The sequence below is a fragment of the Squalius cephalus genome (assembly GCF_949319135.1).
Source record: "Squalius cephalus genome assembly, chromosome: 18".
In the NCBI taxonomy this organism is placed as follows: domain Eukaryota; kingdom Metazoa; phylum Chordata; class Actinopteri; order Cypriniformes; family Leuciscidae; genus Squalius; species Squalius cephalus.
This window is the reverse complement of record NC_137139.1, coordinates 35959052-35982348: the sequence shown is the minus strand read 5'-3', so window position 1 is coordinate 35982348 and position 23297 is coordinate 35959052. Positions and strand designations below refer to the sequence as shown.

The following is a 23297-nucleotide window of genomic DNA, read 5'->3' as shown; positions in this document are numbered from 1 at the left end:
TTACTGTGCAGCTTAGCTGCGCTCAATTTGGATTTGGCGATCAAAATGCGCCTCTCCTCCAGTGTGGCGACAATTAGAGGAAGCACAAGTACAGGGTATAGCTCTTGCTGCAACAGCTTTTGTTCCTCTGAATTGCTTAAAGAAATTGACTTCTAATCCTCTGATTGTTGGTACTTGTAAAATGTGTACAGACCTCAGGAAAAAGATGGAATGCAAACAAACTTTGTTCAGATCCACTGCCTTTTATTATAATCTTTTCCTATACCTCAGCTCTTAAAGATGGCATAACCAAACAATGGTATGACTGTGGTATTCAAACCTCTGAAGAACTTTATGATGGGGATACACTCATGTCTTTCAAGCAGCTACAACAGAAATTTTGCCTCCCCTCTAAATTTTTCTTTAAATATCTACAAGTTAGACACTACATTCAGACTCAGCAAGGTGGTCGCCTATCTAACCTCTCCCTTTCCCCCCTGGAGGACATCTTATCTGATAAAAAAGACACTAAAGGTCTTATATCATTTATTTATGGTAAGCTGTCCCAGTTGATGGCTGGTAATCTTTGCAATGTTAAATCTAAATGGGAAAAATTTAACGTGATACACAGAGTCTATTATACCCCAGTAAGACTACACGCCTTTAAAAGTAACTATAAGTAGAGCTATGTCCCAGATGCAAAGTGCAGACAGGGACACTTTTACACATGTTGTGGTCTTGTCCTGATCTTGAGGTATACTGCGAAGGGGTCTTAGAGATCATTGGCACAGTTGTCGGTACTAATATACTCAGGGAGCCCAGGCTTATCTTGTTGGGGCACACTTCATTACTGGATGAACGAAGGGGGATTAATCTGAGGTTTGTTAGATTAGCTCTTTTAGCAGCAATAAAATGCATAACATTGAGGTGGAAGGACTCTAAACCACCTACTACTTCTATGTGGACTACAGAAGTATCATCCTATGTACCTCTTGAAAAAATCGCATTTTGTTTGAAGAAACGTCAAGATCTGTTTGTAAAACACTGGGGCAGTTTCCTTTCATGTATGGGTATAACAACAACAGGACAAAATACCTCAATTTCATATGACTTTAAATGCCTTTTTCTTGTTTAATCTGTTTATGGTTTATTAGTGGCACTGTGGGAGGGAGGTTTGGGGTGTGATATAGGGTTGTGATATGGAAAGAATTATTCAATTTGTATTTTATATTTTGTATTGTTTTTTTTTGTTTTTTTTGGTTTTTTTTGAAGAAAGAACCCAATAAATATAATGTAAAAAAATAACTGCGGCAACTGCAGCAGCCTATCGAGCGAGGCCTGGCGTGACACCAGACCCAATGAGGGTGCTTCGCGCCTGCTGCGTCACATCCCGTCGAAACGGGCGTGGTCTAGGCCTATAAATACCGCTCGCAGGCAGCTATTACCTGATTTTTCATCCTTCAAGCGAAGCACACGCAGCGCTGGAGCTGGAGAGAAGCCGCGCCGTCTGAGAGAGAGCACCTTCAGCGGGACGAGTCACTGAAGTCGCTGGCCGCGCCGCCTTCCTTGCCTTCCTGCTGCGCTTTCCGGCGCTTATATCCTTTTACTCTCTGTATTGTGTGTGTGTGTGTCGCGGCGGCGATCCTAAAAGAGTAGCGTCTTTTTTAAAATGCCTTCCTGCGGCTCGTGCAGAGCCACACTCAGCGACGGGGACCGCCATGTGATCTGCGTTTCCTGCCTGGGTGAGGAACATGCAGCTCTCGCGCTCGCTGATGGCGGCTGCCCTCACTGCGAGCTATTGCCCATGGCAACTCTGAGGACTCGCCTGGCTTTCTTCACCGAGACTGCTCCCCTGCCCGCCGCCGTGTCGCGCCGTAAAAAACGCCGTGCCCAGCGGGTCCCGGAACCTTCCCCCAGCCACCAAAGCTCGCCGGTTCGCCCGCCTGCTTCACCGGCTTCATCAGCCTCTTTTCCTGACGGACAGCGGCCGCTGTCTGCCGCCGCTTCCGTCGACATCGCTGACGAGGAAGCCCTGCTGGGAGAGGATGATTCCTGCTCTATCCTGGCGTCAGGCGGTGAGGATTGGGCGAGCTCTGAGGATCTCGCGCCCCCTGCCCGCACATCGTCAGGCAAGGGAGCGTCATGCGAGTACTCGCACAGGCCGCGGCGAGCCTCGGCCTCGAGTGGTCTTCGCCCGAGCAGCCCGCTCACAACCGGCTGGATTTTTTGCTTTTTCCTGCCTGGGGAGCGCGCTTCGCCTGCGTCCAAACCAGCGCCTTTTCTTCCTGAGCTACACGAAGAAGTCGCTTAGTCCTGGAACGCCCCCTATTCAGCTAGAGTGCTATTCCGCTCTCGCTCATCCGCCCGCCGCCCCGCCATGCGTGGCCCACGGCCTAGGATTGTGGTAAAGCCCGAGGCCCCGAAGTCGTCCTAGCACGCCTAGGAAAACGACGGTGGTCGAGTCCCTCTGCGGCCGGACTTCCACCAAAGCTATTCGCTCGTCCAGTTCCAGCAAATGTGACTGGTCCAGTGTTTTCTGCAGCCAACAAGCCGGTTCTGTCGCCCGCTTGCCTGCATACAAATGCCGTTTTCACGGCTACCCAGATAAATCCCCAAGAGAGTGTATTTTCTGGTGTCCCGGCCACGGCCGATGGTGTTTTATGTGTAGAAAGAATGCCCACTGCCCAGTGCCCATCTCTACACACAAGCACAGCCCGTCACACAGGGCTAGTGCACATAAAATCGACTCAGATCGATTGCGCATCAAACGAGGTAAATGTGCCCACTACCCAATGCCCACAAACACTACGTTATGCATGTCTCACGGTTTCTGTAAAAACGAAACCAGCGTGCATTTGCTTCACTCAAGCGAACAATGCTTTCGGTGTGGTAAATGTGCCCGCTATCCCACGCCCACATCCACACACAGACATGACAGTTCCTACAGGACTCGCCCAGCCCTCCCCCTCTCGGTTGACCGCCGCAGAGGAGTCGAGCGCGGGCAATCTGCCCGCTGTTATCAGCGTGCCCCCTGCCTCAAATGTCACGAGCGCGACGCTTGTGTTACAGCACACCGAAGCCTCTCCATCGCTGAGCGAACGGAGCGCGCTTCGTATTCAACCCCTAGCTATTCATGCAGATGCATGGGCAAAGCTGCCCGGGGTTTCGAAGTGGGTGCTAGACATTATAAAAAGAGGCTATTCGCTGCAGTTTTGCCGATGCCCTCGCCGCTATACGGCGCGCGTCGAGACCACGGTAAAAACAGAAGTAGCACATTTACTTCGAGCCGAAGTGGCGAAACTATTGAGCAAAGGGGCCATAGAGCCTCTCTCTCAAGTTCAGAGCGAAGGAGGGCTATACAGCAGATACTTCCTGGTACCGAAAAAAGACGGGGGTCTCAGACCCATACTAGATCTAAGGCAACTGAACAGAGTGCTTGTGAAGCGACAGTTCAGGATGCTCACGACCAGAAAAATTCTCGTGCAGATTCGCCGAGGAGATTGGTTCGTGTCAATAGATCTGATAGACGCGTATTTTCAAATACAGATAGCGTCACATCACAGGCGATTTTTGAGATTCGCCTTTGAGGGCCAGGCATATCAGTACACAGTCCTGCCGTTCGGTTTATCCCTGGCACACCGTACATTTACGAAGTGCATGGATGCGGCGCCCGCACCCCTCAGAATGAGGGGCGTGCGAGTACTGAACTATTTGGACGATTGGCTGATTCTAGCGCAATCTCGCTCAGTGCTCATAGAGCACACGACCATTTTACTCGATCACCTCGAGAATTTGGGTCTCAGAGTCAATTTGGCGAAGAGCTCTCTGTCCCCCAGTCAGACGATATCTTTCCTGGGCACAGAGCTGGACTCGCTGTCCATAATAGCGCGACTATCACCACAGCGCACGGTAGACATTCAGCGTGCAGCGAACTCTTTCCGCTGCGGCGCATCTGTCCCGTTCAAGAAATTTCCGAAGATGCTGGGTCTCATGGCCTCAGCATCATCAGTGCTCCAGCTGGGCCTGCTCTGCATGCGCACACTGCAGTTCTGGCTGAAAGCGCGAGTCCCACGCTGAGCGTGGACATCCGGTCTGCTTCGTCTCAAGGTCAATCAGAAGTGCGTCACAGCTCTGAAACCTTGGAAAGCGGACGACTGGTACATTAGGTGTAAGCCTGGGGACTTCCTCGAGGGTGAGGGTGGTGTCTACGGACGCATCCACCTCGGGATGGGGAGCGCTGCTCGAGGGCAGACCGTTCTTCGGCCTGTGGTCAGAACGGGAGAAGCTTCTGCACATAAACTGCCTCGAAATGTTGGCAGTAGACAACACGCTGACGCGTTTTTGTCCCCAAATAAAAGGACGCCACGTCCTGGTCCGCTCGGACAACATGTCTGTGGTGTCCTACATAAATCGCCAGGGCGGCCTCAGGTCCAGGAACCTGCACAGGCTAGCAGAACGCCTCCTGGTATGGGCTCAGTGCAACCTGCGCTCGCTGAGAGCAGCGCACGTGCCAGGGCTCCTAAACATAGGACCAGACAGACTGTCCAGGAACAATGTTCCGGCAGGCGAATGGTCTCTACACCCACAGACAGTCCAACTGCTGTGGAAGAAATTCGGCAGAGCGGAAGTAGACCTGTTCGCGTCTCAAGAAAACGCTCACTGCCCGGAATTTTTCTCCAAGAGCAGGGACGCGCTGGCTCATGTATGGCCCCGCCGCCCACTCTATGCATTTCCCCCCGTCTCTCTCCTGCCTCAGGTGATAGAGCGGATCAGGGAAGAAGGATGCTCAGTACTGCTCGTAGCACCGTTCTGGAAAAAACAACCTTGGTTCCCAGTTGTGATGCAGCTAGCGAGCACTGCCCCATGGCCAGTGCCAGTGAGGAGAGACCTCCTCTCTCAGGCTCACGGCTCGATCTGGCATCCTCACCCAGAATTGTGGTCCCTTCATGTCTGGGCCATCAACGGGTACATACTGAACTCCCTAAGGGAGTGTTAAACACGATCACGCAGGCTAGAGCTCCGTCTACGAGATGTCTCTACTCCTCGAAATGGTCAGTGTTTTCGGGCTGGTGCACAGCCCGTGGCGTGTCACCCACTGACCGTGGAGTGACGGAGGTGCTTTCCTTCCTACAAGAGCTGTTGGATAAGGGCAGGACCCCTTCCACGCTCAAAGTTTATGTGGCGGCTATAGCAGCGTTCTCGAGAACAACGCTTGGTCAGTCAATAGGAAGGAACGATTTAGTCATCCGCTTCCTTAGAGGGGCCAAGAGACTGAATCCTTCCAGACCTCCCTCAGTCCCTGTATGGGACCTTTCTACGGTGCTGGAAGCCATGAAAGGTGGCCCATTCGAGCCTTTACAGACGATTGATCTGAAACATCTGTCTTTCAAGACTGTGTTTCTGCTGGCTCTCGCTTCAGTGAAGCGCATAGGGGACTTGCACGCGCTCTCTGTGAGCGCGACGTGCATGGAATTTGGGCCTAATGACTCAAGGGTTATACTCAAACCTAAGCACGGTTATGTTCCAAAATCCCTCAACACACCGTTTAGGGCGCAGGTCATTTCCCTGTGAGCCCTACCGGTCCCTGATGAGGAAAGAGACGCGAGCCTCCTTTGCCCAGTCAGAGCATTACGAGCTTATGTGTCTCGCTCGTCTGTTTTCAGACAGACAGAGCAGCTCTTTGTTTCGTTCAGCGGGTGCTCTAAGGGACTAGCCGCGTCGAGACAGAGCCTATCCAGATGGATAGTTGATGCTATTGCGCTAGCATACGCCTCCAAGGGCATGCAATGCCCGTTGGGTGTCAGAGCGCACTCCACGAGAGGCATGGCCTCTTCGTGGGCCTGGTCGAGTGGGACTGCCTTGCAAGATATTTGTACGGCGTTGGGCTGGGCCTCCCCGTCTACATTTATAAGGTTTTACAACCTAGAGGTTCCCGCCCTGCAGGCCAGGCTGCTGTCGGTCTAGTTAACCAGTATTGTCTGTCCTGATGCTATCAGCTCAGAATGCTGCATCTACTGAGCACAGCTCAATGATCGACAGTGTAAAACAACAGCACAAAGATGTTTTCGGGCAAACTGTGTAATACCCACATTTCCCCATCAGTTCAGGCCGTACCCCGCCCTGTCTGTATGATGTAATTTGCGTCTAAGCGACGCTGCTATACGTGGAAGAGTGTGCGGCTTCGCCCCTCCCTCTTCCTGGACTCCCTGTGAGTTCCCTGGGTGATTGTGCACTATACGAACCCCGGGCTTTCGCCCTTGGGTCTTTGGTGTCAGATCCCAGCATGCACAACGTCTTGCATTGGGTCCCCTAGCGTAAGATATCTTACGCAGTACGAGAGACCTCTCGTAAGAGAACGTACTCGGTTACTAACGTAACCTCGGTTCTCTCTAGTAGAGGGAACTAGTACTGCGTATCTTGCCGTGCATGCACACGCTCTGGTTGCTTCGGTGATGAAAAACCAGATAATAGCTCTACTAGAGAGAACCGAGGTTACGTTAGTAACCGAGTACGTTTGCCTGTGTTCCCTGTCATTGTTAATTGAAATAGTTTTCTGGTGAGAGCCAGTTTGCTCCCAAAGTTATTGATTAGTTTCACCTGCGTTTCATTTAGCTCTTTTTGTTTTCCCTGTGTATATAAGCCCTAAGTTTACCTAAATTCCTTGTCCAGTATTTAATGTGATGCTAGTTGTTTGTATGTATGCTCTTGCTCCTTGTGTTAATTAAATGTAGGGGAGAGTGGGGTGATTTGTGCCAGGGGGGAAGTAGTTCCACCCTTGTTTCTGGAAAACCATAGAAGAAATTGGTCATGTGACCACATCATTTTGAAAAGCAATAGGTGTGTTCGACATCGGCTGCGGCTGGATGCAACCGATCGGCGAGAGTAGCCGTGTGCCGACGGGAGGAGCTGCAAACGGAGACGTGAAGTCGGACACTTTCTGGTTTCCGTGGTGACCGCTCCACGTGGTGTTTGCATACTTTACCACAGCTGAAGTGAAATAAATGCAATATTTGCCAAATAATACACAGATGTTTCAGACACATTTTCATTCAATACTTTATGTACTGCTTCATACAGCGTCTGTTTGAACAAGAATAAAGTTCAACATAAGCTACTATCAATGAAGTGAAGTCTACGTTTTTTAATCAGTTTTAATTTGATAAACATGACACAATATAACATGACAACGACATGAAAAGAGTGTTCACTGTTATAATAAACTGATTTGAGAGCTTTAGAGGAACTAAAGGTGTTCGAATAAACACGAAACACACATGATTGTTGTCATGTGGTGAATCCAGCCAATCATGGAACAGCTGTGTCGTCATCAGCCAATCGTGGAACAGCTGTGTCGTCATCAGCCCTCGTGCAGCCGCTCTGGAGAAGCTGCGCTGGCTGAGTTCTCCGGCTACTCTCGAATCGCTCTCGCGGTACTTTGATGGCATACGTCACAGTCACGTGGCGTCGGCGCTGTATCAAGTCGGACAAAATTTCTAACCGGTATGCACTGCTTTAAGTCAGCCGCCGATCGGTCTGCGCAGAGCTGCATGAAGTCGAACAAGCCTAATCACTTTTACTCATCCTCCAAAGAAGAGAGACACATGACATGAGAGTAAAGCACATTTTAGTGCAAAAAAACTGTTTTTTCCCTTTCAAAGTAAAATTTCTATGAGTAAGGTTTTTTGATTGTAGTGTCTGAACAATTATAGATAAGTTTGAAACCATTTCACACATGTTTTAGTGCTTTAGTAGGCTACACAATGAGTCTATACAGTTAGCATGATGTTAGCTCTTAACTGCTGGATCATGCTAGTTTTTCAAACTTGTGGGTCTGGGATGATTTGTGCCAAAGGGCCTGGGTTAAGTTGTGCCAGTTCCAGACCACCTAGACCAACATACTCACAGGGGATAATCTTGAGAAGTGAGGAGATGGGCATGCCTCATCATTGTTTGACTTGGGCCTGCCTGCTATTTGTTTAATTTAGCTAACACTGATTTCAGTTTTGAGTTTGCACTATGTTATTAAAGAGAAGTTTTATTCCGTTTTTAAGTGGCCTATGTCACAATAGGATGTTTAGAAATTAGCCTAGTCACTTTATTCTTATATGTTACATAATTGACAGACAGCGCTATGTCAACAGGCATCTATTGCCAAAGCCTTTTTGCCTGAAATGATTCACAAATATCATATATTGTGTTGCTATGGTGCTCTAAATGGTTGCTAGGGCGTAGCTTGATAGCTTCACAATGATCCTGAGAGACTGATTGGTCGTCTGAGTAAAATGAGCCCGCCCCCTTGTCTCTATGACACTGTGATCCAGAGTTATGTTCAATACAAAATCCCTATGCAATTGACCATAGTAGGAAAAACGCATGTATTCCAGGGTGACAGTATCTAAATAAACCTTAAATTAGTCATTTTGTATTGAATTTATCTTGCTTTCATATAGCATTACGGTTCATAACATTAAAATGTTCTGTTTTACTTCAGAAATCACTGGCACAATTTACCCCCAATGTATTCCCCCAAAGGCACAACGTCCCCCGCACCAGGGGCAAGTTGTGCCATGAGACCACTTTTTACCAAGAGCTATATTTCTGAAACAATTTATTTCAGATCCAAAGTTATTGTTCTCAGGGATGCACCACATCCTGAAATATATGTACATCCTTAAGTTGAAGGCATTACTGCCATGGCCTCACTTTAAAGTCACTTTGAGTAAAAACTGGCACAACTCACCCCACTTTCCCCTATCTAGTTATTCATACCATGTCCCGTTCTTAATGATATTAGATTACGATTATTTACTGTAACCTATGGATGCTGTTCTCCATTTTTTTGATGTAGAGTCTAATGAATGATCTGTAGTGTTTATATATTGACTGATGTGTGTATGATCTGAAAGCATTGTTTGAGTACAGGTGAAATGGTTTTGAACCGATCTGGCAAAATCAAACGTAATGTTTAAATAGTGTTTAAAGAGACAAGCTGGTAAAACTGTTCAAACAATAAATCGTAGCATACTGAAGTGGGTCATTTTAACAGAGATGATTATGTAAAATGAATCCTCATAAACTCTTCTCTTTCTCTCTGTGTGTTTATGACAGAATCCGGCTGCAGTTTTGTTGTAACGCCACAGGATCATTCATTCTCACCAAAAGCAACACAGCCATCAATCAATCCATCCAATATGAAACAAGCACAACAAAAACATACAAAATGAATGCAGCACTTCACAGTATGCTACCTGAGGTGTGTGTGTGTGTGTGTGTGTGTGTGTGTGTGTGTCTCTGTCTGTCTGTGAGTGAGTGAGAGAGAGAGAGTGTGTGTGTGTGTGTGTGTGTGTGTGTGTGTGTCTGTCTGTCTGTCTGTGAGTGTGAGTGAGTGAGAGAGAGAGAGAGAGTGTGTGTGTGTGTGTGTGTGTGTGTGAGAGAGTGTGCTTGTGTGTGTGTGTGTGTGTGTGTGTGTGTTCTTGTGAGTGTGAAAGAGAATGTGAGTGTGAGTGTGAGTGTGTGAGAGAGAGAGTGTGTTTGTGTGTGTGTGAGAGAGAAAGAAAGGGTGTTTGTTTGTGGCAGTGAGTGATTGTGTGTGTATTTTTGAGAGAGTGAGAGAGTTTTGAGCCGGACATTTTTGGTGTCCATGAGGAAAACAGCTTAGCAATCATACTAAGTGAGGTTTTCTGAAAATGTAAAAATGCTGAAAGTTTTGTGTGATGGGTAGGTTTAGGGATAGGGTTAGTGTAAATGTGTACAGTATAAGAATCATTATGTTTTTGGAAAGTCCCCAAACATCCCAATGTGTGTGTGTGTGTGTGTGCATGTTAATGTGTGCATGCATGTGTATGTGTTCTTGTATATATGGTTAATGAGGACCCAAATATGTGGTATAAAAATGTAACCATGGTTTATGAGGACACATTCTTATGGCTTTAATTAAAATCATAGTAACAGTTTTTTTTTTTTTTAAATGTAATGAAAAATTGCAGAAAGTTTTGTGTGTATGGGTATATGTAGGGGTTGGGTTAGTGTAAGGGGAGAGAATATACAGTTTGTACAGTATAAATATCATTATGCCTATGGAAAGTTTCCATAAACCACATATTCAAGTGTGTGTGTGTGTGTGTGTGTGTGTGCAGGACTTCCCCTGGTCCGGTCGGCGTCTGGGTCGGTGTGCTGTGATCGGCAGCGGTGGGATTTTGAAAAACAGCAGCTGTGGACGTGAGATTGACAACGCAGACTTTGTTATACGGTAAACACATCCCATCATTCCTTGCTCCCACACTGACCACAACACATCCATCAGTATTCATCCATCCTTCCTGTTAATATGAGGTTTTCTCTCTCTTTCAGGTTTAATTTGGCAACAGTTAATGACAGTGATGTTGGACTGAAGACGGACCTGATAACCATCAACCCCAGTCAGCTTCAGTCAGTGTTCACACACACACACACACACACACACCAATAAAAACACAGCTTTGATGATCATTTAAATGAAGACTTTTCAGGTTAATTTTTAGCCCCATTCTTTTTTTATTGATTGATATTTCTAAATAAAAATCTAACTACCGCTTTAATAAAAAACAACATGCCTGGACACTTGTTCTAAGGGTACTCCAGTCCGTAGAATGGCAAAGTCTGACCAAGGGCTGAACAGAGAGATCAGTGTGATGGTCACACGGAGTGCCTATCTCAGGACTTGGCTGTGAAGCCAGTGCTGTAGCGGTCTCATAGGCATCAACCTGAGCAGCGTTACTGAGGCGGCGGATGCCATGAGCCTCTGGAAATGTTTTAGTGGAGCCGCTGTTTTCCCCTGAATGTATACTCAGGCATTTCAATTGAGCAATGGTGAGAAGCGCCAACTCCATACCGAGAAAAGAGATACAGTGCATGGGGGAGAGCTTATTCTTTTCCCAGTTGACCTGAAGCCCCAGATGGCCGAGGAGCCTGAGCACTAGGTCCCAGATCTCGAGAGTGAGCTAGAATGAGCCAGTAGTCCAGATAGTTTAAAATGCGAATGCCCACTTCCCTTAGCTGGGCAAGGGCAGCCTCCACGACTTAGGTAAAGACGCGGGGAGACAGGGACAGGCCAAAGGGGAGGACCTTGTACTAGTATGCCCAACCCTTGAAGCCAAACTGATGAATCGGTCTGTGTCGAGGTAGAATCGAGACGTGAATGTACGCTTAATGCGCCCTTTTCACCAGTCTAGAGAGATCGGTTGAATGAGTGGATGTGGGCCGCCATCTTATATACCCATATGTACGGGGGAGTGGCTTGACATGCAAATTCCAGTCACCAATTCCATTGGCCATTTTTATAAAACTCAGCGATGATAGGAGCTCCCAAGTGAGACCACATTTGTCAGTCAACGTAACGTATTAGTGACTGACAGATGGGGAACAGAGACATATTTCCCTGGTGTATACAAATATGATCATCTAGTGTTCTGTCAGTAGCATTTATTAAAAACTGTGTTTCTGTAGATACAAAAACCTGGAGAAGAATCCGGATCCGTTGGTGGAGCGGGTCAGTGTGTACGGAAACGCCTCCCTCATTATTCCTGCCTTCGCCTTCACAATATGCACATCACCGTCAATCAAAACACTCAAAGTCCTCCAGCCAATCAGACCTCAGCAGCCGGTGGCGTTCTTCAGCCCCTCTTACCTGCGGACACTGGACCGGTTCTGGAAGGGGCGTGGCTTGCAGGAGGAACGCCTCTCCTCTGGGTTTATTTTAATCAGCACTGCACTGGAACTGTGTGAGAATGTTCACGTTTATGGATTCTGGCCGTTCGACAGCGACCTGCAGGATCAGCCGATTCCATACCATTATTATGACCTGAATCGCCCGCACCCCAACATACACAAGATGCCGGAAGAGTTTGTGCGGCTGCTGCAGCTCCACAGCCAGGGGGCGCTGACACTGCACCTGCAGCCCTGCTCCTCACCAGGGGCGGATCGAGAAAATCATTTATAATCAGAAAGAGCTTTATTTGTAGTAACAGTAATACAGCATTTTCTCCACCATACAATATATATTTTTTAGCGCAATTTTCCACCGGACAAAATTGCGATTGTTAACTCATGATTTCTGTTCTGTCTGTGCGCACCAAACTTGTACTTCTATCTACTCCTCAACCAGACCACCTAGAGACTTCGGGTTTTCGGCATTATGTTAAGGAAGGTCTAATCTCGGGAACGCACAAAAAAAATCCAGGAAAAGATTTACTATCTCTTACGCCGCCTTCACACTGGCAGTTGAAATCAGCTCCGTAATACGCAATACGCCCCCAGCGGACGTCGTACACAACGGACACAATATATATGTCATTATATAGATCAGTGGTCGGAAGCCTCGGAAGCGAGTATATTTAAATATTGAATAATTTAATTGTATTAACTGCCCTAATAACGTTAAAACATCATGAAAATAAAAAAATGACATGACAACTAATCGTTATAAAATCATTATTTATTTTATTAAAAGTTAAGAATCCAGGTTTGTTTATCAGTACCATAGCAACGCTAACTTCCGTTGGGATTTTCGGATAGAAACCGTCCGTAGCCTTTCGCAAGAGTTCAATTTTTTGAACGCATCCGGATGGCCAACGGACACGATTTTTTTCGCACCGCACTCGTTCGCACCTGGTTCGGACCCATTCGCATGCGGTCTGCGAATCTCCATAGGAAATGAATGACTTCCGGTCGTTTCGCTGCCGTATCGGAGCTGATTTCAACTGCCAGTGTGAAGGCGGCGTTAGTGTTGTGATCCCATGACGTCAGAAAATTGCGCTAAAACACTCACTGAGTTTTTATTACTTGTTTAATTAATTGCATGCCACTTAGAAACACAAGTCATCCAGCTTTTATTAATATGATATTCTAGTACCGATCTAGCTTACTGCAATGTGCAACAAGTGTCTCATAGCAGCCACCGAGCGAACGCACAGAGTAACACAACTTTCAAAATACTAAAAAATGTATTTATATTATGATTGTTTTGACCAAGTAAAACAGCGCTGTGTTACTCCACAATTTTAATTTTGCCAGATAAAGTGACCTTCATTAGAATGAGATAAAACAATGTGAATTTAAGTGATCAAACGTAAATGTAACAAAATATAACTTTAATCGTTAAAATAAACATAAACAACAAAATGAAATGGGTGGCGACTGTGGCATATAAGCAAATAAAAACAGCTGCGTAAAATGCCCCAGACTCTCGGCCACCCTGCTTCATACTACAGTAATGTTAATACTATAACGTTTGCATTAAATATCATCATATTTTTTAAAGAATACTTATATTTTTATTTATTATACTTAGATTTATTATAATTATTTTTTTTACTTAGATTTTATTTATACTTAGAGTATACTGTATTTATAATATATTCAAGTACGTTCAGTGAACATTCAGATCTGTGGCTAACCCAGAGAGAGCAGTTGTCATGTATATATAGTTACTTTCTCAGTTTGAGCGATTACGTGAGACATGATTCGTTAGTATGTTGATCTATACGTTTTATCATTCCTTCTAATTTTCAGTCATGATTATTTAGAAACCAGTAGCAAAAAGGAAGAAATGGAATTTATTCAAGAGCCGCACGAACTTGAGATTTATTGGATGGGTGCACTACAATGTTCTGTTCATTCATCAACTAAAAATGACATTGACAAAAAGATTGATTCTTAGGATTTAAGAATTGATAAGCGACTAAAAATTATCTGTTTTGAATCAATATTCATATGGATCAATAATATTTACCACAATCAGCAGAGATTCTGTGCATCTGTGTTGTTGGACACTTCCTTGGAAGATGTTAATGTGTTGCCATCACCTGAACCAGCTAGTTCTGTACCTTCAGATGACGGTGTTGGACAGCAGACAAGTGATATTACACCCGAGGTTACGATGTCTGAGACTTCACGTGTGGAGGAGCAGCCTGAACTCAGAAGGTCCAAAAGGATGAGGAGGCTACCCAGTTATCTGAAAGATTTTGCTTAGAGCTGTGGTGAGTTTCCCAGGCACAGGGCAAGAATGCATTCTGGAACTCATTGGAGTGGAGTGTGACCACTAGAGGGCGTGCTTGTGCAACAGATGGCTGAATCTCTCAGAGTTACCAGTGTTGTTGTAGCCCCGTGCTTGGTGGCAGATCTAGCTTGTGTGTTCCTGTGTAAACATCTGTTAATAAAGACACGTCAAATATACAGTATCTCTCCATCTCCGTATTTTGCTGCATTACAGAATATCAAAAGGAGCAAGATACGAGCTGGAGATAATAAACATTAAATCACCTCTCTTCTGTTTCGGTCCCTCTCTGTAAAAAATTTCTAACCCTCCCAAATCAAAAATTTCAAGTGACCGATAACATCTAAATTTTTCAATCGGCCCAAGTGAAATTCTGTAAATTATAAAATTAAATTTACAGAATTTCACTTGGGCCAATTGAAAAATTTAGATGTTATCGGTCACTTGAAATTTTTGATTTGGGAGGGTTAGAAATTTTTTACAGTGTGTGGCAACCATGAAACAAGCTTGTTGTCCAATAATCTTTGTTTTATTTACAACCTCTCTCTCTCTCTCTCTCTCTCTCTCTCTCTCTCTCTATATATATATATATTTATAATTACATTTTTGAAATTACATATTAATGCACAAATAATTGTCATTTAAAGGAGCATTTCGGTTCAAAACAAGTTACTATAGTCTATCGTTACTATCGTTGTTTTTTTTGTTTTGTTTTTTTAAGTTGTCAGCCAGTCATAACTTTTTTGGTGCTTTAACTTTTCCACCGCTGAAATGAATACCAATACATCACAATAATTCTTAAATCATAATAAATACACTATAAAAATATAACTTAAAATAAGTTACCGGGTTGCCGGTAAGTTCATTGAAATATATATATATATTTTTGTTAATACAATGAAAGTGATTGGTTTAATAAATATAAACTCAAAATATTATGTTATCTGAACCACATTAATTATCTAAGTTGATTTGACAAAAGATAAAAAGTTGTGATGATACACTGACCAAAATTATAAACGCAACACTTTTGTTTTTGCCCCCATTTTTCATGAGCTGAACTCAAAGATCTAAGACTTTTTCTATGTACACAAAAGGCCCATTTCTCTCAAATATTGTTCACAAATCTGTCTGAATCTGTGTTAGTGAGCACTTCTCCTTTGCAGAGATAATCCATCCACCTCACAGGTGTGGCATATCAAGATGCTGATTAGACAGCATGATTATTGCACAGGTGTGCCTTAGGGCTGGCCACAATAAAAGGCCACTCTAAAATGTGCAGTTTTATCACACAGCACAATGTCACAGATGTCGCAAGTTTTACTAAGCACTTTTACTAAGTTGGTTTCAAACACCCAATTTAAAACTGTCTTAAATTAGAATATAGTTAGAATCTGATTTCTAAAATCTAAACTAAGATTCTAATAAAGATTTTTTTATTTTGTGGATGTACAAAGTCACCTTTGGCTTTCTGAAGGGACTTTCCAGCCCTGATCTCTGGTGTTAAAGGCAACGCAAGTTTATTTAGATACTTGATGCACTATAGTAATTCAAAGTGCTTTACACAGAAAATAATTAAAATAATCACAAAATAAAAGCAAGGAAACTTAAAACAGTTATAAAAGGAATTAAAAGAGATATAAAGATGATAGATTAACTTCTCATCTGGCTAAACACCGGTGTATCATATTTTTCACAACTGCAACTGTATTTTGAAAAGCTTAAGCAAATACATTTGCATTGATTAGTTCACACAGGTGTTCATCACGAACTATGGAAATAATCTACTAGCCAAAGTCAACACTGACTGACTATCTTCCCTTCCCAAACACACGTCTGGTGTTTCAGACCTACAAACTTATTCTGTGCTTATATTTCTTACAATCAACTCTTCAAACGACATTCACATGTCCACACACTTCTTGAAACCGATGCACATCACATCCTTTGTGTTAGTTTTTCTGTCAAGAAGGACTGGAGATTAACTTGATGTTCTGTATTTGAAGTGTGTTTCTGTATGTAAATACAGATGGTATTCGTCGGAAGCAATGCGGTGAGGTTAATCATTGTTTTTTTAAACAGCATTTCCTGTAGGGAAATTTCTTTACTGTATTAGTAGACGTGCTAGTGATTTAGACAAGATGATTTAAGATCCTGTGATGGATATACTTCGATACTGATATACAGTGCTGTGAATAATTATTTGCCCCCCTTCCTAAATTTTTTTTTTTTTTTTTGCATGTTTGTCATACTTAAATGATTCAGATCATCAAACCAATTTAACATTACACAAAGATAATGCAGTTTTTAAAGGAGCACGCCTTTTTGGGACTTTATCTTATTCACCGTATCCCCCAGAGTTAGATAAGTCCACACACACCCTTCTCATCTCTGTGCGTGCCGTAACTCTGTCTGACGCACCCACCGCTAACCTAGCTTAGCACAAACACTGGAGGTAAATGGCTCCAGCTAGCATACTGCTCCCAATAAGAGACAAAATAACGCCAACATTCTCCTATTTACATGTTGTGATTTGTATAGTCACAGAGTGAACAAATAACAAGGTCACATGAGACACAGCCATCTTCTAACCGTATAAACACTGGGAACCATGTTCTCAGAAGGCGAAGCACTGCTACTTTTGCGGAGTTTCGCCAAAATTATTTTATTACGGAGCAAACTGATCCTAGACCAGCATTTATGGACCGCTTTTCCCTCTAAAAGCAATCAGAAAGCATAAGCTTGTTTTCATCACAGAATCATTTTTTTATTCTTAAAAAAATTATTAAACAATTATTAAATAATTATTTAATAATTATTTTAACTTGCAATTGAGTTTATATCACGCAATTCTGAGAAAAATTACCTTATTTTTTTAAATGTGGAAACAGTATTTTTAGAAGGCAAATTAATATGAAAATTCGACACTATATAACTATATAAATATATATATATATATATACAGAGATTAGTGCTCCTGTGAGCTAAATGCTGCTGAAGATGTTTCGTTATGGAATATGTGAATACGTTTTTTTGCTCTCAATAGTAAGTTTGCTGAATGACCATATGATTAGGGGGGCACATAATCTAAAGAACGACACTCGGTTACTAATGTAACCTCGGTTCCCTTTCGTGGTCACTCCGAGTTACGTCGGATGACGACGATTGGGGTTTCGCTTAGAAAGCCTCTCACCTTCGAGTATATAAAACGAGCCAATGGCAATGAAATGCCATGGGTCTGCGGAATTTGCATAGCGTATCTCCGCCCACCGCAGGGGGTATAAAGGAAGTACGCTGGCAACATGCAGATATGTTTTCGCTTCGGAGCCAAGTTCAGTACTTCACTCCACAAGCCTTTTGAGTGTCATCTCAAATCTCTTCGAGACGAGCGGCTCTTCAGTGTGTTGGTGTGACGGCGCTTTCCAGCGAGATCGCATTTCCTGCTGCTGATTTGTGCAGTAATCTGCCGACAGTGAGTGTGTTTCTCCCTGGGCGTTTCAGCACTCTGCTGAGCTTTTCCACTCTCTAAAAGAGCTGCACGCGGCACGTCTTTTTCAAGACGGTTCGCCCGTGTATTTTCTGGATGTGTGTGCGTGAGTCATCTCTGCCTAACCCTTCCTCCAAGCCCCAAGAGGCTGTGGATGACAGCACGCGCCGCCCACGGGCCACGCTCCTCTCATCCCCCTCTGTCGCCAGACCCCTGCCAGAGCACGCCCCCGTGGGACGCGCGCCCTCCCCTGGCCTCCTCTGGCAGGACGCGGTTAATGACCGTGCCCCCGCTCAGGGCCGCTATGCCACCCTCGCCGGTGCCGGTCATTCCGCCTCGCTGCCCCACCGACGGTGCGTCTGTGGTTCGTATGACCCCTCTGGTGCACTTTCTGGAGGCCTGGCTAGAGCTTCCCAGACTGTCCCGCTGGGTCGCGAGAACCATCAGATTCGGCTACGCGATTCAGTTCGCGATATCTCCTCCCCGCTTCAGGGGAGTCCGCTTCACTATGGTCGGTGGCAATGCCCCTGTCATGAGAGCGGAGGTCGCCACCCTACTGGCGAAGGGTGCGATCGAGATTGTCCCTCCAGCCGAGATGAAGTCCGGCTTCTACAGCCCTTACTTCATTGTACCCAAAAAGTCCGGTGGGTTACGGCCAATCCTCGACCTGCGCGTCTTGAACCGCTCCCTTTACAGGCTGCCGTTCAAGATGCTAACGGCCAAACACATCCTCCAGTGTGTGCGGCCGCAGGATTGGTTTGCAGCGATCGACCTGAAGGACGCCTACTTCCATGTCTCCATTTTACCTCGACACAGACCGTTTCTACGGTTTGCTTTCGAGGGGCAGGCATACCAGTACGCGGTTCTCCCTTTCGGGCTAGCCCTGTCTCCTCGCGTCTTCACGAAGGTCGTCGAGGCAGCCCTTGTTCCCCTCCGGGAACACGGGGTTCGCATCCTGAACTATCTCGACGACTGGCTAATCCTAGCTCACTCTCGAGACCAGGTTTGCGAACACAGGGACCTAGTGCTTCAGCACCTAGTTCGTCTGGGCCTTCGGGTCAACTGGGAGAAGAGCAAACTCTGCCCCGTGCAGAGGATCTCTTTTCTCGGTATGGAGATCGACTCGGTCGCCATGTGCGCGCAGCTTACGAGCGAGCGCGCGCGCGCAGTCACTGCTGACTTGTCTTCGTCAGTTCGAGGGCAAGAGTGCGGTTCCACTGAAATTATTTCAGAGGCTCCTGGGGCATATGGCATCCGCAGCCGCAGTAACGCCGCTGGGATTGCTTCATATGAGACCGCTTCAGCTTTGGCTTCGCGATCGAGTCCCGAGGTGGGCATGGCAACACGGCACGCTCCGAGTCCCAGTGACTCCAGCCTGCCGTCAGACCTTCACCCCGTGGGCGAACCTCAATTTTCTACGGGCCGGAGTGCCCTTAGAACGAGTTTCCCGGCATGTTGTTGTATCAACAGATGCCTCCAACACGGGCTGGGGCGCCATGTGCAATGGTCATGCTGCCGCGGGCTCCTGGACAGGACCCCAGCGCCTTTGGCATGTCAATTGCCTCGAGTTGCTGGCTGTACGTCTCGCCCTGCACCGCTTCCATGCGCTGCTCAGGGGCCAGCACGTACTAGTCCGATCAGACAATACCGCAACAGTAGCGTACATCAACCACCAGGGTGGTCTACGCTCCCGCCGTATGTCGCAACTCGCTCGCCACCTCCTCATATGGAGTCAGAAGCATCTGAGGTCGCTTCGAGCCATTTTTATCCCGGGACACCTGAACCAGGCGGCCGACGAGCTGTCTCGAGTTCGGCGTCTCGCTGGAGAATGGCGACTCCATCCCCAGACGGTCCAGCTGATTTGGGATCAGTTCGGCGACGCACAGGTAGACCTGTTTGCCTCCCACGACTCGTCCCATTGCGACCTGTTTTATTCCCTGACCGAGGGCACGCTCGGCACGGATGCACTGGCGCACAGCTGGCCTCGGGGCCTACGCAAGTATGCGTTTCCCCCAGTGAGCCTTCTTGCGCAGACCTTGCGCAAGATCAGGGAGGACGAGGAGCAGGTCATTTTGGTTGCCCCGTATTGGCCCAACCGGACCTGGTTCTCCGAACTAGTACTCCTCGCGACAGCACCTCCCTGGCCAATTCCTCTGAGGAAGGACCTCCTTTCTCAGGGACGGGGCACCTTATGGCACCCTCGTCCCGATCTTTGGAACCTCCACGTGTGGCTCCTGGACGGGACGAGGCAGGTTTGAGTACCCTACCACCTGCGGTGGTGGCTACCATCACTTCCGCTAGAGCATCGTCCACGAGACATGCCTATGCGTTGAAGTGGAACCTCTTCGTCAACTGGTGTTCTAAACATCAAGAACCCACGAAATGCCCGATCAGTGTCGTGCTTTCCTTCCTGCAAGAAGGGTTGGAGCGAAGGCTGTCTCCCTCCACCCTGAAAGTGTATGTTGCCGCCATTGCCGCACATCACGAAGCAGTTGATGGTAAGTCTCTGGGAAAGCACGACCTGATCGTCAGGTTCCTGAGGGGAGCGAGGAGACTAAATCCTCCTCGTCCTCCCCTCGTACCCTCTTGGGACCTCTCAGTGGTTCTAACTGCCCTGCAGAGTGCTCCATTTGAGCCTTTACAGTCAGTGGAGCTTAAGTTCCTGTCAATGAAGACAGCGCTCCTGGTTGCATTGGCCTCCATCAAGAGGGTAGGGGACCTGCAGGCATTTTCGGTTGACGAAGCGTGCCTGGAATTCGGGCCGGCTAACTCTCACGTGATCCTGAGACCCCGGCTTGGATACGTGCCCAAGGTTCCTACCAGGTAGTGAACCTGCAAGCGCTGCCCTTGGAGGAGGCAGACCCAGCCTTGGCACTGCTCTGTCCAGTACGCGCACTCCGTGCTTATGTAGACAGAACGCGGTGTTTCAGGACCTCAGACCAGCTCTTTGTCTGTCATGGTGGGAAGCTGAAGGGAAAGGCTCTCTCAAAGCAATGGTTATCTCACTGGATAGTGGATACCATTGCTTTGGCATACCAGCAGCAAGGTCGTCCGTGCCCCCTTGGTGTGAAAGCCCACTCCACACGTAGTGTGGCTTCCTCTTGGGCTCTAGCGCATGGCACCTCGCTAACAGACATTTGTAGAGCTGCAGGCTGGGCGACACCCAACACATTCGCGAGATTCTATAATCTCCGAGTAGAGCCAGTTTCTTCTCATGTACTCGCTTCAACCAGCCGGTGCTAGATTCTGCTCAGGTGTCTTCGCTTGCTCGCCATTCCTCTCCACGGACGGGATACGTGCGATATTTCACTCAGGTGAGTCTGATAAGCTCTGAGTTTCCTCCAGCACTGGTGACGTCAACGCCTGAGTTATGCCAATCTGCCATAACGCAGCTTTTGCGCTTGACTAGGTGCCTCCATGTGCATGGTTCCCCCTCTGGGCGACCCCCACATGTGTATTCCACTGTAAGTCTCCTTGTGAGCGTGTGTCTTTCCCTTGGCAAGCCACCTTGCCACCCCTGGGGTTTAAAATTCCACCTGCGGCTGGACACCTCAGTGATACCCCATATGCATCCCTCTGGGTCATATGTGTCTCTCAAGTCCCCCCCCCTTAATGGTTGGGCATAATTGCATATTTCTCCTGAGATATGCTTCCCAGTGTACCTTGGTATTCCTGTGTTAAGTAGGACTCCTTCGTTCGTGCTAGTCTCACAACAGGGAGCTCAGACTTACGCAGGGCACTGGATGACAGCCGAGGTGGCGTGATTAGACTGGAACCCCAATCGTCGTCATCCGACGTAACTCGGAGTGACCACGAAAGGGAACGTCTCGGTTACAGATGTAACCCTCGTTCCCTGAGTGGGAACGGAGACGTTACGTCTTCCTGCCACTTCCGCTGTATCGCTGAAAAACGCCTGAGTTCAGTCTCGGCTCCTCAGCGAAGACATATCTGCATGTTGCCAGCGTACTTCCTTTATACCCCCTGCGGTGGGCGGAGATACGCTATGCAAATTCCGCAGACCCATGGCATTTCATTGCCATTGGCTCGTTTTATATACTCGAAGGTGAGAGGCTTTCTAAGCGAAACCCCAATCGTCGTCATCCGACGTAACGTCTCCGTTCCCACTCAGGGAACGAGGGTTACATCTGTAACCGAGACGTTCTCTCTAGAGAGGGAACGAGTGTTGCGTAAGTTTAGCTTACGCTATGGGAAAACTCCTTTTCTCGAGAATACTGAAGCAAGAAAATTATCCTTAATTTTCCAAAATGTAAAACGCATTTGCTACAGCAGGCAGACCTAGGCGAGACAGCTTGCGCGCCTATTGGCTGCTCTGCAGCAACTGCTGCAACCCATCAGCGCAACATGACTCCAGCGCCAATGGGAAGCCTTCCCGCGCTACGTCATGACCCGCCAAAGTGGGTGTGGCCACAAGCCTATAAATACCCACTGCTGACGTTGCATGATGATTTCAGTCGAGTGAAGCGAAACCATAATGCAGCACAAGCACGGCAGCGTACGCAACACTCGTTCCCTCTCTAGAGAGAACCGAGGTAACGTTAGTAACCGAGTGTCGTTCTCTTACGAGAGTACTCTCGTGTTGCGTAAGTTTAGCTTACGCTACGGGAACCCTATGTAAAACGCCGTGCGTGCGAAATTTTCAACACCAATGTCCCAAGGGCAGTGTGCCCGGGGCTCATATCAGTGGAATACACACAGAGCGGTAGATGGAACGACTCGGTAAATGTGATAAGTGTGCGCACATAAATACAGTTACGGCAGTCTGGCCTGTAAGGCGGGCACTTCTAGGTTATAAAACCTTATAAATGTAGACAGCGAGGCCCAACCTGCTGCCATACAAATATCATGAAGTGACACCCCACTTGTCCATGCCCACGACCAGGCCATGCCTCTAGTCGAGTGGGCCCTAACCCCTAAGGGACAATCCAGGCCCTTGGAGGCATAGGCGGACGCGATAGCATCCACTATCCATCTGGACAGGGTCTGTTTCGAGACGGCCAGCCTTTGACGCGGCCACCGAACGAAACGAAAAGCTGCTCTGTTTGCCTATAGGCCGCAGAGCGTTGCACATAAATCCTTAAAGCCCTCACTGGGCAAAGGAGGTTAATCCCAGTCTCACTGTCGGACGCAAGGAGTGCCGAAAGGGGAATAACTTGCACTATGAACGGAGTCGCAAGCACCTTTGGGACGTAACCATGCCTTGGTTTGAGGATAACTTTAGAGTCGTTAGGCCCAAATTCCAGGCACGTAGCGCTTACTGAGAGCGCGTGCAGGTCGCCCACTCGCTTTACTGAGGCTAGCGCCAGCAGAAAAGCAGTTTTGAAGGATAGGTACCTTAGTTCCACCGCATGTAATGGTTTGAATGGTTTACCTTTCATGGCCTCAAGGACCGTGGAAAGGTCCCACGCTGGAACCGAGGGTGGTCGAGGAGGGTTCAGCCTCCTAGCACCCCTGAGGAAACGGACTATGAGGTCGTTCTTTCCCAGTGACTGGCCGTTCGCGGGCTTCGCGAAAGCCACTATAGCTGCCACATACACTTTAAGCGTGGATGGAGTTCTACCGCTGTCCAGCAGCTCTTGCAGGAAAGAAAGCACCACCGCTACCTCACCACTTAGCGGGTTAAAGTCATGAGCTGAACACCATTCAGCGAACACTGACCATTTGGACCCATAGAGCCGTCTAGTAGACGGAGCTCTAGCCTGGTGATTGTGTTCAGCACTCCCTCTGGGAGGTGAAATGGTGATGGTCCAAACTGCACCATGGGCCTGGGACAGCAGGTCC

At 47.0% G+C, this 23297-nt stretch overlaps 2 protein-coding genes across 3 annotated transcripts in view; both read left to right on the top strand.

The window, feature by feature from the left end:
- Positions 1-12264, top strand: part of st8sia7.2 (ST8 alpha-N-acetyl-neuraminide alpha-2,8-sialyltransferase 7.2) — a 57132-nt gene extending 44868 nt beyond the window's left edge. For both annotated transcript variants that reach the window (XM_079848324.1, XM_079848323.1), the window contains exons 4-7: positions 9088-9232; positions 10116-10228; positions 10330-10407; positions 11464-12264. In XM_079848324.1, the coding sequence (XP_079704450.1) occupies positions 9088-9232; positions 10116-10228; positions 10330-10407; positions 11464-11956 (829 nt within the window). In that variant the 3' untranslated portion in view covers positions 11957-12264. The remainder of the gene's footprint in view (positions 1-9087; positions 9233-10115; positions 10229-10329; positions 10408-11463) is intronic.
- Positions 12265-13689: 1425 nt separating this feature from the next.
- LOC307145299 (alpha-2,8-sialyltransferase 8E-like) overlaps positions 13690-23297 on the top strand; it is a 29431-nt gene continuing 19823 nt past the window's right edge. The window contains exon 1 of the mRNA XM_079848327.1: positions 13690-13994. The gene's annotated coding sequence lies outside the window, so the exon portion shown is untranslated. The remainder of the gene's footprint in view (positions 13995-23297) is intronic.